The 12,326-nt window shown below is 49.7% G+C and overlaps 1 protein-coding gene across 3 annotated transcripts in view; it reads left to right on the top strand.

Moving 5' to 3' along the window:
* IFT140 (intraflagellar transport 140) overlaps positions 1–12,326 on the top strand; it is an 88,940-nt gene that overhangs the window by 5,696 nt on the left and 70,918 nt on the right. For all 3 annotated transcript variants that reach the window (XM_070567052.1, XM_070567054.1, XM_070567053.1), the window contains exons 3-6: positions 2,097–2,318; positions 9,496–9,617; positions 9,783–9,925; positions 11,775–11,950. In XM_070567052.1, the coding sequence (XP_070423153.1) occupies positions 2,097–2,318; positions 9,496–9,617; positions 9,783–9,925; positions 11,775–11,950 (663 nt within the window). The remainder of the gene's footprint in view (positions 1–2,096; positions 2,319–9,495; positions 9,618–9,782; positions 9,926–11,774; positions 11,951–12,326) is intronic.

Genomic DNA, 12,326 nt, shown 5'->3' on the forward strand with positions numbered 1-12,326 from the left:
CTTCCTGCTCACTCCTCAACTCTCTGCAGTCTTGCTGTCACCCCTGTAACTCCACCCAGCAGCTTGAGTCATCAGTGATGTCGGCATAGCACGCTCTGCGTGCTTATCCACATCCCGTCTGCACACCGTTCCACACTTTTGTAAAGTCCTCCAGGAAACACACCGTGGAGCGCAGGGGGCTTTGCTCCACCCTGCCTCCTTCACCCAGCCTCCTCGGGGGCCTTGCCCGCCTTCCTCCTCTTCCAAACCGATAGCAGGGTCCCCCTGCTACTGGCGTGCTACAGCGCTCGTCTGGGCCTCTTCTCCCTCTGCTTCCTCCCCCTCCCGTGGCCTCATTACCGTCTGTCAATGGATGACTCACAAACTTACATCTCCAGCCCACAAGTGTCCCCCCCCCCCCCCCGCACTGCAGACTTAGGAATTCAGCTGCCCACAAGACGTCTTCTGGGCATTTGAAACAAACCTCCAACTCCACAAGTCCAAAACCGAACTGAACTTCTCCCCACCCATCCCCTGCCACACGTGCCCCTGCAAAGGCTGAGTGCCGCACCTCCTGTTGGAGTGAAAGTCACCACCCTTGATCCTGGTGCCCAGGATGAGGGCCTGGAAGTGACAGTGACCCCTGCCCCCCCGCCTTGTAATCTAGTGCCGGGTTCTCTCTGTTTACCCCCTAAGCCTCTGGCAGACCAGCACAGCTTCCTCACTACAGCCACTGTGTCCTTGTGGGACACCCCCACCCCACCGTTCCCCACATGGGGCACAGCCATCTTATGGAATCATAGCTGGAATCGCTTGCGTCTCCCACCTCCCCTACCCCTGCATTGTTCTTCAGGTGAAGACGGAAGTCCCTGCCGTGGCCCCCAGTGTCCCCCAAGGCCTGTCTCTGCCTGCCTTTCACATGGTGCTCCTCCTTCCGTGCTGCAGGCCTTCCGGGCCTCCTGTGGCCGTCCACCGCTGGACGTGCTATGCCCTCTGCACAGGAGAATCTCCCTTGACCTTTTTGCTTAATTACTACCTTAGTCCTCCAGACACAAGTGGCTCAGTGGGGGCTTCCCAAGGAGATCCTTCCATACCCCCACAAGGGCAAACCGTCCAGCTGTGCTTACCCAGCTCGTCGGAGGTCTCATCTGTGGCACTTGTTGGTTTTTGTTCCCTCCCCACGTGGAAGCTCAGCCAGGGTCCCCATCTGTTCTCGCGGTAGTCAAGCCCCAGCATGAAGTGCAGCGTCGCCCAGCTTCTTTGGAGCAGATTCCTCCCTTCTAGGAATCAGAGAACTCTCCAATATGTTTTATAAAATTTTCTTCAGGATAAATATTATTAAATTTCAAAATAGTAGAAATTTTAGATAAAACTTTAAAATTTAGAAAATTTTAAAACTGCTATTACAAAACCAAGTATACTTTTTGTGTTTCTAATTAGCACAAGGAAAACTATGATTTTGCAGTAATGATTTTTTATTATCTTAAGGTCACCTGACCACACTTTGAGACCCTTGCTGTGGACAAACTTCACCTGCTGGCCCACGACTTGTTTTTGTTAATAAAGTTTTATTGGAACCCATTAAAACACACCAAGCAGCTGTGAGTTTGAGGTCATACTCCTTAATAAGCTGGTCAGTGTGGTCAGTTGAGTGTTAACGTTATGCTTTCATAGCTCAGGTAGGGGCAAGATCAGTATTTCTATGAAAATTAAATAGAATATTTCTATTTCCTTAATAAACAGCTCTTCATATCTTCTAGCTGATGTTGATTCCATTGATTAGGCAGAAATTCTTTTTTGTTTTTTTGGTTTTTTTTGAGGAAGATTAGGCCTGAGCTAACTACCACCAATCCTCCTCTTTTTGCTGAGGAAGACTGGCCCTGAGCTAACATCCATGCCCATCTTCCTCTACTTTATACGTGGGACGCCTACCACAGCATGGCTTTTGCCAGGCAGTGCCATGTCTGCACCCTGGCTCTGAACCAGCGAACCCTGGGCCCCCCGAGAGGCGGACCGTGCGAACTTAACTGCTGCGCCACTGGGCCAGCCCCTAGCCAGAAATTCTTAAAGAAGTTGTCACTCTCTGAAATATGGGGTTTATCTCTTGTCTATCACAGGGTGAGCCCGTGCCTGATACGCATATTGAACGGTCAGTCCGGGTCACTTCCCTGTGCTGGCACCCGACGCGGCTGATCCTGGCTGTTGGCTGGGAGACCGGAGAAGTGGTAGTGTTCAATAAGCAGGACAAGGAGCAGCACGCAGTCCCCCCGACGCACACTGCCGACATCACCATCCTCACCTGGAGCACCAGCGGGAACTGCCTCGTGTCAGGAGATAAGGTAAGCAGACACGCAGTGACCCTGCTTCAGATCTCGGCGTTTCCCTCTCCCCACCCTGGGAGACACACGTTGGGAAGGGTGTTAAATAGCAAAGTATTTGGAACATGTGAGTGCCGAGTGCCATGGATCTTGGCGGATTCATGGCAGATTTTGTTTTATGTTGGAAATAAGGTTTGAATATTTTATTCTACCATCCCACTCTGTGACTGAGGTATGTCTGTTAATTTTTAAAATGAACTTTTCCAGGTAACTTCATTGATAAAGATGGGGCGACTGTCCTTGGTACTGTCACTTTTATGGCACTCCTGAACCACCAGCTTCCCTGAGCTCGCTTCTTCATCGCCTCTGAGTCCCTGCTCCTAATTACCTAGCTCAGAGCTTATCCAGGGTCACTTTGCCCCCCAGGGGACATTTGGCAGTGTCTGGAGACATTTTTGTTGCCATAATGGTAGGGGGAGAGCGTTCTACTGGCATCTAGCAGGCGGAGGCCAGAGGCATTGCTCAGTATCCTACAATGCACAGGACAGACCCCACAACAGAGAATTATCCCGCCCAAAACGTCAGCAGTGCCCAGGTTGAGGAACCCTGGTCTAGACCTAATTTGATTTGCAAATGTATGGCAGGAATTTTACAACGTGCTCATTTATTTTACATGTTTAAGGTAATACGTTTACGTTTCAAAATTGTGAAAAGACTCTCCAACCCACCCCCCTCCACTCCACTGCTGCTGTCGACCCACAGCTTCTTAAAGTCTCCCCGGGGTTTCTTCAGGTTCACACAGGCACATGCAAAGGCATTCTTTCCCTGATTTGCGATTTGAAAAATTTCAAACCTTCAGACGAGTTGAGAGACTAGTACAAAGAACACCTATATGCCCTTCACATAAATGTACTCGTTGTCAACGTCTCGATACATCTGCTTTCTCTGTCTGTCTCTCTCTATATATATGGGTTTTTTTCCCTTAATATTTGAGAAAGTGTCGCAGACTTCATACATACGTCACTTGTAAATACTTTGGCGTCCATCTCCTCAGAACAAGGACGTCCTTCTCCATAACCATAATATGGTGTCGCACTTGGGAAAGCTAACGTTGCAGCAGTGCTGGCATCCAGTACTCAGTCCATGTTACCATTTCTCCCGTTGTCCCAGTCGTGCTCTTTGTAGCTGATTTTGTCCTCATTCGGAATCCAGTCCAGGACCAGGCATGGCATTTGTCAGCTGTTTCTCCTTAGTCTCCTTTGTCCAGTATAGTTCTCTGGTCTTGTCTTTTCTTTCTTCTCTTTTACTTATTTATTTTTTGAGGAAGATTAGCCCTGAGCTAACATCCGTGCCCATCTTCCTCTACTTTATATGTGGGATGCCTGCCACAGCATGGCTTGATAAGCGGTACGTAGGTCTGTGCCCAGGATCCAAACTGGCAAACCCCCGCATCACCGAAATGGAGCGTGAACTTAACTGCTACACCACAGGGTCGGCCCCTTCTCTTTTTTTGGATCTTTCACGACATCAACATTTTGAGGAGTCCAGACTAGATATTGTGTAAAATGTCCCTTAATTTAGATTTGTTTGATTGTCTTCTCATGATTACTTTTAGATTAACCATTTTTGGCTGGAAATATCACACAGGGGATGTTGTCTCCTTGTTTTCCTCTGTTTCACAGAAGTGAAAGCACACGATGCTGTTCTGTTTCTGGCTTGGTGGTGTTACACTGTGTCTGGCAGATCTCCCCATATTGGTAAACAGTGAACTTCCTCCCCTTGTAACCTGCTCTTCATTATTGTCGTTTACTTCACCAGCCCCCACTGGTAAACATTTTAGCGGTTTCCAGTCTTTTGCTAAACATACAATGATGCACTGGGTCACCTCGTGCTTCTGTCATTTCGCATGACACATTGGAGTCTGTGGAAATTTAAAGAAATTCCTAGAAGGCATTGTCTGTGTCCCAGGACACGTGCGCTCGTGGTTTGTTGGGTGTTCCTGAACCTCCTCCATGGGGCCTGTACCAGCTCGCACCCACACCCCAGCGTGTATTTCCACCCTGAGTGTTGTGTCCGAATTCAGACTATTGCCTGAAGACTGGAATCTCAGTGGTGGTCAGGTTGGCCTTTCTCTTGCTGTTGAGGATGAGTATTACTTAAGAAAGCCGTTTCCATTTCATTTTCTGTTCATGTCACTGGTCCGTTTTTCTATCGCTTTGCTCCTTTTTTCCTGGATGATTTTTCTTCGTTTGTCTATTCAATTCCCACCTAATGACACTGCCCTGCCCCCAGATTCCTACTTCTTTTTGTGTGTGTGTATGGAACATCTGTTGCCAATCTTCCTCTATTTTATGTGGGATGCCACCACAGAATGGCTTGACCAGCAGTGCACAGGTCTGCGCCCAGGATCAGAACCCACAAACACTGTGCCACCGAAGCAGAGCATGCGGACTTAACCACTGCACCACGGGCTTCATTGGTGATCTTTTCCATCTCCCTGCTGTGAATGCTCTGTAAATCCCCTGCAGAAATGAGAGAATTTGTGATCACTGAATTTCATCATTCTTATCTTGATTGTATGAGGAAGCAACTCACAAAGCAGATTAACTCGGGCATGAAAGGAAACCCAGCTGTGCACTGACCAAGTACTGTGAGTCAGAAGAGCTAAGAAGAGAAATACCTAATCCTTCTAAGAAAATCTAAGATTGTGCTGGTCCTAATGTAATAACGGGCTCAAGCAGGAAGAAAAGGAGTAACAAATGAACCAGCACTCAAGCTGCACCACCAAGATGCCTTCTCCCCAGACTGGGTGTGGGGGTCTTGTCACTCCCCCCAGAGACCTTGCCTTGGTTAGGGTATGTTTGGTTACCAGTGAAACCAACCCAGACTTGCTGAAGCAAGTAGGTGCACTTAATCTGAGGCTGTTGGAGTGTCCCACAGTTTCCAGGGACAGGAGCACAGCTGGCTTCAGGACATCTGGAACCAAGAGTGAGGTACCGACAGATACATGTATATCTGTGGGCTTTGTACCTCTCTGAGGACCTTCCTGCCACAGACGTCTCTCACCCCGTCCCATTCTGTCCACGAGGCAGAGTCTCCAGCTGCTGGGAAAGGAATTCACCTGCTCCAGTTTCTCACACACACACACACACACTCACCCTCACCCCCACCAGCCTGCCACCCCTCAGTCCCAAGTCCAGCTCAGGCCAAATGCCCACATGTGCAGCAGCAGGGATGTGGGGAGATCCCTAGGAAAGGGACACCAGGTGGACGTTCCAAGGGGTGTCCATCAGAAGGTCCGTGGCCCCAGCCTGTTCTCAGAGGCCGAGAGTGAGGACCAAGTGAACCTGCACATGACAAAGAGCAAGCAGCTCTTAACAATTCCAGCAATAAGCTATTCGAGAACCTAACACCTTAACCAGTCCTTGGAAGTGATAGTATGTCACGGACAATCATATCTAGGACACTCCAACTTCACATTAGTCCCTTAATACATTAAACTCTTGCTCTTCACAAATAGGGCTGATTTCTCACTTTAGGGGTAACTTTTCTTTAGAGCCTTCCCGTGTAAGATTATGTTGAATAAAGTAACTTGGAAGGAATGACAAATGGTAAAGAGACAGCCCCGGACGCAAGGATGTGCCCTGCAGGAGGAGTGAGAGATGCAAAAACGTTTAGAGGGGCCAGCCTGGTGGCGCGTTGGTTAAGTTCTCACGTTCCGCTTCATTGGCCCAGGGATCGCCAGTTCGGATCCCCCATGCAGACATGGCGCTGCTTGGCAAGCCATGCTGTGGTAGGCGTCCCACATATAGAGTAGAGGAAGATGGGCATGGATGTTAGCTCAGGGCCAGTCTTCCTCAGCAAAAAGAGGAGGGTTGGCAGCAGATAGGTCAGGGCTAATCCTCCTCAAAAACAAAAAAGTTTACAATTGAGGAGGAGAAGCAGGAGGCTGCCACGAAGGAGACAGGACATCTCAGAGTTCATCTCTAAGTCTGGCACTTCATGTTCACATTTCTACCTGGTTAGCCAGAAACCTGAGAGGACACATTTGACTGATTGCATCCTGTGGCTTCCCCTCCTTGTGAGTCAGTGGAGGGGGTGCTGGGGGGCTGCGTATGTCCCTCTGTCAGAATAAGGGGTACGCGGTCATCTGACTGCGCAGAAATCACTGTTCCACAGGTACGGGGCTCTGAACATTTGCATCACACAACTTCTTCCCTAAAGCAGCAGCCTAGAAATCTGGACACGCTAAGTATGTTGTGATTATATTCAGGAACCTGGTTGAGCTCCCAGCTAGAAGCTTGTGTGCACTAATCAAGATCTCTGTAAAATCAGTTATTATGTTAAAAAAATGAGTACTGGATGATTGCATTTGTTTTAGATATTTTTTTTTTCTGCTTTGTCTCCCCAAACCCTCCCTGTACACAGTTGTATATCCTAGCTGCATGTCCTTCTAGTTGTGGGATGTGGGACGCTGTCTTCAACGTGGCCTGACGAGCAGTGCCATGTCCGCGCCCAGGATCCGAACCCTGGGCCGCCGCAGTGGAGCACGTGAACTTAACCACACGGCCATGGAGCCGGCCCCTGGATGATTGCATTTGAAGGGCAGGACAGAAGACCTTCTCTACAGAGGCTGTGTGTGTATAAAACTGTCAGTCACAGGGGATCGGCCCCGTGGCCAAGTGGTTAAGTTCACACATTCTTCTTGGGCAGCCCGGGGTTTCACTGGTTCGAATCCTGGGCGTGGACATGGCACCTCTTGTCAGGCCACACCGAGGCAGCGTCCCACATGCCGCAACTAGAAGGACCCACAGCTAAAATATACAACTATGTACTGGGGGGATTTGGGGAGAAAAAGCAGGGAAAAAAAACCTGTCAAACGCACAGGATCCTGCTGTAGTGGTTCTCTAGGGAGGAGGCTGGTAGTGTGTGTTTTTCACTATGCAAGCATTATTTTAAAAATGTTACTTAAAAAAGAATCACTTGGGCCAGCCTGATGGCGTAGTGGTTAAGTCTGCACGCTCTGCTTTGGCAGCCCAGGGTTCACACGTTTGGATCCTGGGCGTAGTCCTAGCACCACTCGTCAAGCCGCGCTGTGGCAGCATCACACATAAAATAGAGGAAGATTGGCGTGGACGTTAGCTCAGCAACAATTTTCCTCAAGCAAAAAGAGGAAGATTGGCAACAGATGGTAGCTCAGGGCCAGTCTTCCTCACACGCATACACACACAATAAAAGAATCACTAAACAGAAAGGAACCAACAATGTTTTGATTCTTCATAAAGCTGGCAAAGTCAAGAAGAATCCATTTGGTAATATGTACTTTTCATATTATATGTACACTCATGTGTTACATATTATGGTCAATCTTACAGAATTTTTCTTGGAGATTTACTACATAAATTGCTTTTATTTATTTATTTTTTGAGGAAGATTAGCCCTGAGCTAACTGCTGCCAATCCTCCTCTTTTTGCTGAGGAAGACTGGCCCTGAGCTAACATCAGTACCCATCTTCCTCTGCTTTATATGTGGGACGCCTGCCACAGCATGGTGTGCCAAGCGGTGATGGCACCCAGGATCTGAACCAGTGAACCCTGGGCCACCAAAGCAGAACGTGCGCACTTAACCGCTGCGCCACTGGGCCAGCCCCATATAAGTTGCCTTTAAGGCCAACGTTATTTGAAGATTATATTCCTCTGTACAATAAAGCGATATTCCCCAGCAAGTGGGGATATTGGAGTCAGTGTGGAATGAAGGAAGGGTGGGAGGCAGACTTTGAGCAGGAAACATGCCTGAGGGATGCTCAGGCATCAAAGCAAGGGAGCCTTGCAAACATCCTCCCCAATCACAAAGCCATCCTGGACCGATTCTGATGGCATCAGCTCCTCCTCGATTTGAACTTCTCTAGGATGGAGTCAGCTCCTCCTCGATTTGAACTTCTCTAGGACTTGTCTGTGCCATTAATTTGAGACGTTAATGACTTTAAAATTGAACATATGGTACACCTAGTACCCACATCCTAGTTTCTATTGGCTTCCTCCAATAAAAGGAAATAGGGCTCCTTGGAGAAATGGCTGATTCTAGGACTGGGGCAGGACAGTGAGCCCGGAGACTCCATAGTGCAAGAAAGTAAGGAGGTGCTCACAAAACCCGCAGTGACGGGGTGTGTCAAAGGGACTCAGGAGCCAGCCGAGAGAGCTCCCAATGGCCAAAGCTGGCACAATTGGAGCAAGAAAGTAAAGTGTATTGGATCATAACCCAAGGTAGAAAATATCCATGGGCCCATACTGCTGTAAATCTGTGATTGAACAAATAAGTAGATGGGGAGAACGACAAATCTCCTGTGCTGAAGAGTCCCAGAGAGTTTAGATAAATGCTCCAGGCTCAAGGAGGTAAGACATAACTCCCCTCCCTAGGAGTGAGCTGTGCATAGTGACTTCCTTCCAAACAGTACAGGATGGAACGGGGGAAAAAAGAGGACCTTGACAGTGGAGACACCTAACAGACATGCCCTCAGCCAGGAGAATAGGGTCAGCACGTTGAGAACATGGAGCTGCTATGATATGACTCGAAGGGCACTTGAGCTTTGTGCTCTTCTCCCAAACCCACACCCCAGTCAACGATGAGAAAAAGAGACAAATCCTAGTAGAGGGACAGTCTACAAAATCCCTTAATAGTGCTCAAGGCCATCAAAAACTGGAGAGTCTGAGGCTGTCCCAGCCCAGAGCAGCCTAAGGAGACGCGATGAGCAAGTGTCTTGTGGGTCCTAGAAGGGTCCTGGGGCAGAAAAAGGGCCTTAGGAAAAAAACGAGGAAATGCAAATAAAGTACCTACTTTAGTTAATATAATATATCAGTACTGATTCTGAGAAACATACCACATTAACATAAGCTCTAATAATAGGAGAACCAGGTGTGGGGTATGGGACGTCTATGAACTGTCTTTACAACTTTTCCATAAATCTGAATCTTTACGAAAATTAAAAGTCTGTTTTAAAAACTGTGTGTGTGACATTTGTTGTCTCCAGGGAGTAAGGATGAGGGGCCCCTGGAAGAGGTTTGCTCCTTGTTTGGATTTTTCACAGTGCAGACATAGTAGTTTCATAATTTTCCAAGAAAAAGAATAAGCGTATGTCCTATTACACAGCCGGTCGCTCTGTAGGAATATGTTTCCTCCACATGTGTGTTGGGTTTTCCAGCTTGGTGTCCTGCTCTTATGGAGGTTGGACCAAAGGGGTCGAGTCCAAGGGACCCCCCTGCTGAGACATGAGTATGGAAAACACCTAACTCACTGCATCTTCCGGCTGCCCCCTCCTGGCGAGTAAGTATGAGCTCACCCTTGGGGGCCGCTCGGGGGCACAGACGTGGCTCTTCCTGCCACCGGAGGGCTCATCGCCATCAGCAACTCGGGCATACCTGCGGGGACAACACTGTGCTACAAGGAGCAGCGAGGAATGCTGACTTCCCGTGTCACGTTTGTTTCCAGGGACCTCGTTCAGTTGGCAAAGGCGGCTGTGAGCGGCGATGAGAAAGCCCTGGACATGTTTAACTGGAGGAAAAGCAGCTTTGGAAATTTCTTGAAAATGGGATCTCAAGAGGGGCTGTCATTTTTTGTCAGCTTGATGGATGGTGAGAAGCTTAGGTTGGGATTCTAGGACATTGAAGTGTTTTAGGGGTGTCTGGTAAGGATTCTAAATGAATAGGTGGTGTTTCTGCTTAAAACAATAGGCTGTACGTGTGCCAGTCTGAGAGGGGTACTTTAGCTGGCCTCTTACAGTTATTTATCCAGTGTTCAAAGAATGGCTTCACTTTCTTCTGATAGAGACGAATTGAGCTTTATTTGTGTCTGAAGGGTTTCACGATGAAGCTGCCACTCAGCAGTTATATCCTGACTGCTCACTGTGTGCGCAGCGCCAGGCAGAATGACGGTCTCGACGGGATTCTCCCGTTGGCCTCCCGCCGTTCAGTCTGTGTGGTTACAAAGCACCGCTTACGTGCCGGGTGCTTGGCTAAGCTCTGGGGTGGAGTGTGGGCAGGATGTGGTGGGTTTGCTTCCAGCCTGCAGTCACCAGCCAGCCTTCATGGGTGGTCAGCGTTGTGCACCATCTGTCTTGATTTTAACCCAGCTCCTCTTTAGTGTGAGTAGTGAGACAGGCTGCTCCAGCGATAGCCGATAAATGCATATGCAGTTAAGAGAAAAAAATCCTTCCCACTCACATCAGACCTTCACAAGTGTGTGTGTGCTTCGAGAAAGAGACTGAGGAAGTGAGGCCGCACGAAGGTGAGAGGTTCCAGGAGGCTGTGTCACCACACAGAGTAACCTTGACGGGAAGAAGAGAGCAGGCAAAAGCTGGACACGGCTGGGAGCTTCTGTCCCTTTGAAAATAGAGATGCCGTTCATTTCAGGGGAGAAAGAGACAGAGCCCATGGAGGGGAACGTGAGGACGTCCCAGCAGGGGTGCAGGCAGGGGAGATGCCAGCGCAGGGTGCCCCCAGGAGGGAGAGCCGAGAAACAGCGTGTTGATGATGTTGGCCGACTGGAAGAGGGGTGTGCGGTGGTGCTGGAGTGTGCCCGTCCTGCCCCTCAGGAACTGTGGGCTTCAGAGGGGGATTACCCTATGTCTTTGTGCCTCAGCATCCTAATATGTAAAGTGGGACAGTTAAGAGCACTTGCCTCAGGAGCTCACAGGAAGCATTAGCTGAGTTAATACATGGAAGAGCTCAACACACAGCCTGCCACAGGCCCAGGCTGAGTCCATGCTCATTGTTGTTACCATCAGCCTCTAGAGAGCCTCGAACTCTTTAGTTTCCCAAGAACCCAGGGCATCCACTGGGACTCAGAGGAGAGAGACCGGGAGGGTGAGGAGACCCCTGAGAGCAGCAGAAGCGGACCAGATTCCTGAGAACTCGCAGGAGGTCCGGCCCTCTGAGCTCAGAGGCCTGAAAGAGGAACCTGGAGGTGGAGCAGGGGCCGGCAGGTTCCAGGGCAGAGCAGACCGAGGGCTCCAGGTTGGAGGGGCTGCCGCTTAGACAGGGCCTGTGGAGTGCGAGAGTGCCAGACGCCGACCAGTGACACACAGGACAGAGGGGACCAAGTGGTGGCTGCAGTGAGGGGTCCTAACTCAGGGCCTCCACATGTGATGATAGATGTGTGCCTCCTGTTAGTGAACCAAGATGAACACAGCGTTTCAAGGGGCGAATCAGGGGCGTCGTCATTGTGAAGGTTAGAAGCCTCGGGGTCAGTCGTGGAGGGAGAATCGGATCAGCGGAGACAGCACAAGTCAAGGCTGATCTCAAGCAGTGAGATGGCACTTACCTCGGAGACAGTAGCCTGTGAGGTTACATGCAGATGTTTTTTAAATGTTGTACTTGTAAATTTTTATAACAAAGAGGTTTATTTTGAAAATGTCCTTAAGTAATAGAAATGGCTGCTGGTGGGCATCGAGCCGCCTGGTGGACTGACCCCCTCTGCCCTCAGGGACAGTGCACTATGTGGATGAGAAAGGCGAGACCACCCGGGTGGCGTCCACAGAGAGCTCCATCCAGACGCTGTTCTACATCGAGAAAAGGGAGGCGCTGGTGGTGGTCACGGAAAACCTGCTGCTGTCCCTGTACTTGGTGACTCCCGAGGGCGAAGCGGAGGAAGTGATGAAGGTGGGTGGGGTCGGGGAGAGGAGCGCCGGCCAGGTACTCTCCAAGGTGGTTTCACCAGCCTTTTGTTTTTGTTTAGCAAATCTGTGTCTCGTGGCCACTCCCAGAGCTGTTTGATACCATTATTTCTTATGCGACCTTCAGGTCACAGGGGAGGGAAATGCAAAGCGAAGGAGACTTTCTGGGTCCTTGGACAGGGGGTAGGGGAGCCTGGGCTTGCTCAGGCCTGTGCCCCCGCCGTTGGTGGACTCGCAGCCTGTAGGCCGGAATGTGACAGGATGACTGCGCCCCTTGCAGCAGCTCCTTGGACCTTCACAGTAGAAATGAGTGGGGCAGGGGCCATGATTCTGTTTCCCAGGTGTGTGCAGACAGGGATTCG

This window comes from Equus przewalskii, chromosome 12 (genome assembly GCF_037783145.1).
Source record: "Equus przewalskii isolate Varuska chromosome 12, EquPr2, whole genome shotgun sequence".
NCBI lineage: Eukaryota > Metazoa > Chordata > Mammalia > Perissodactyla > Equidae > Equus > Equus przewalskii.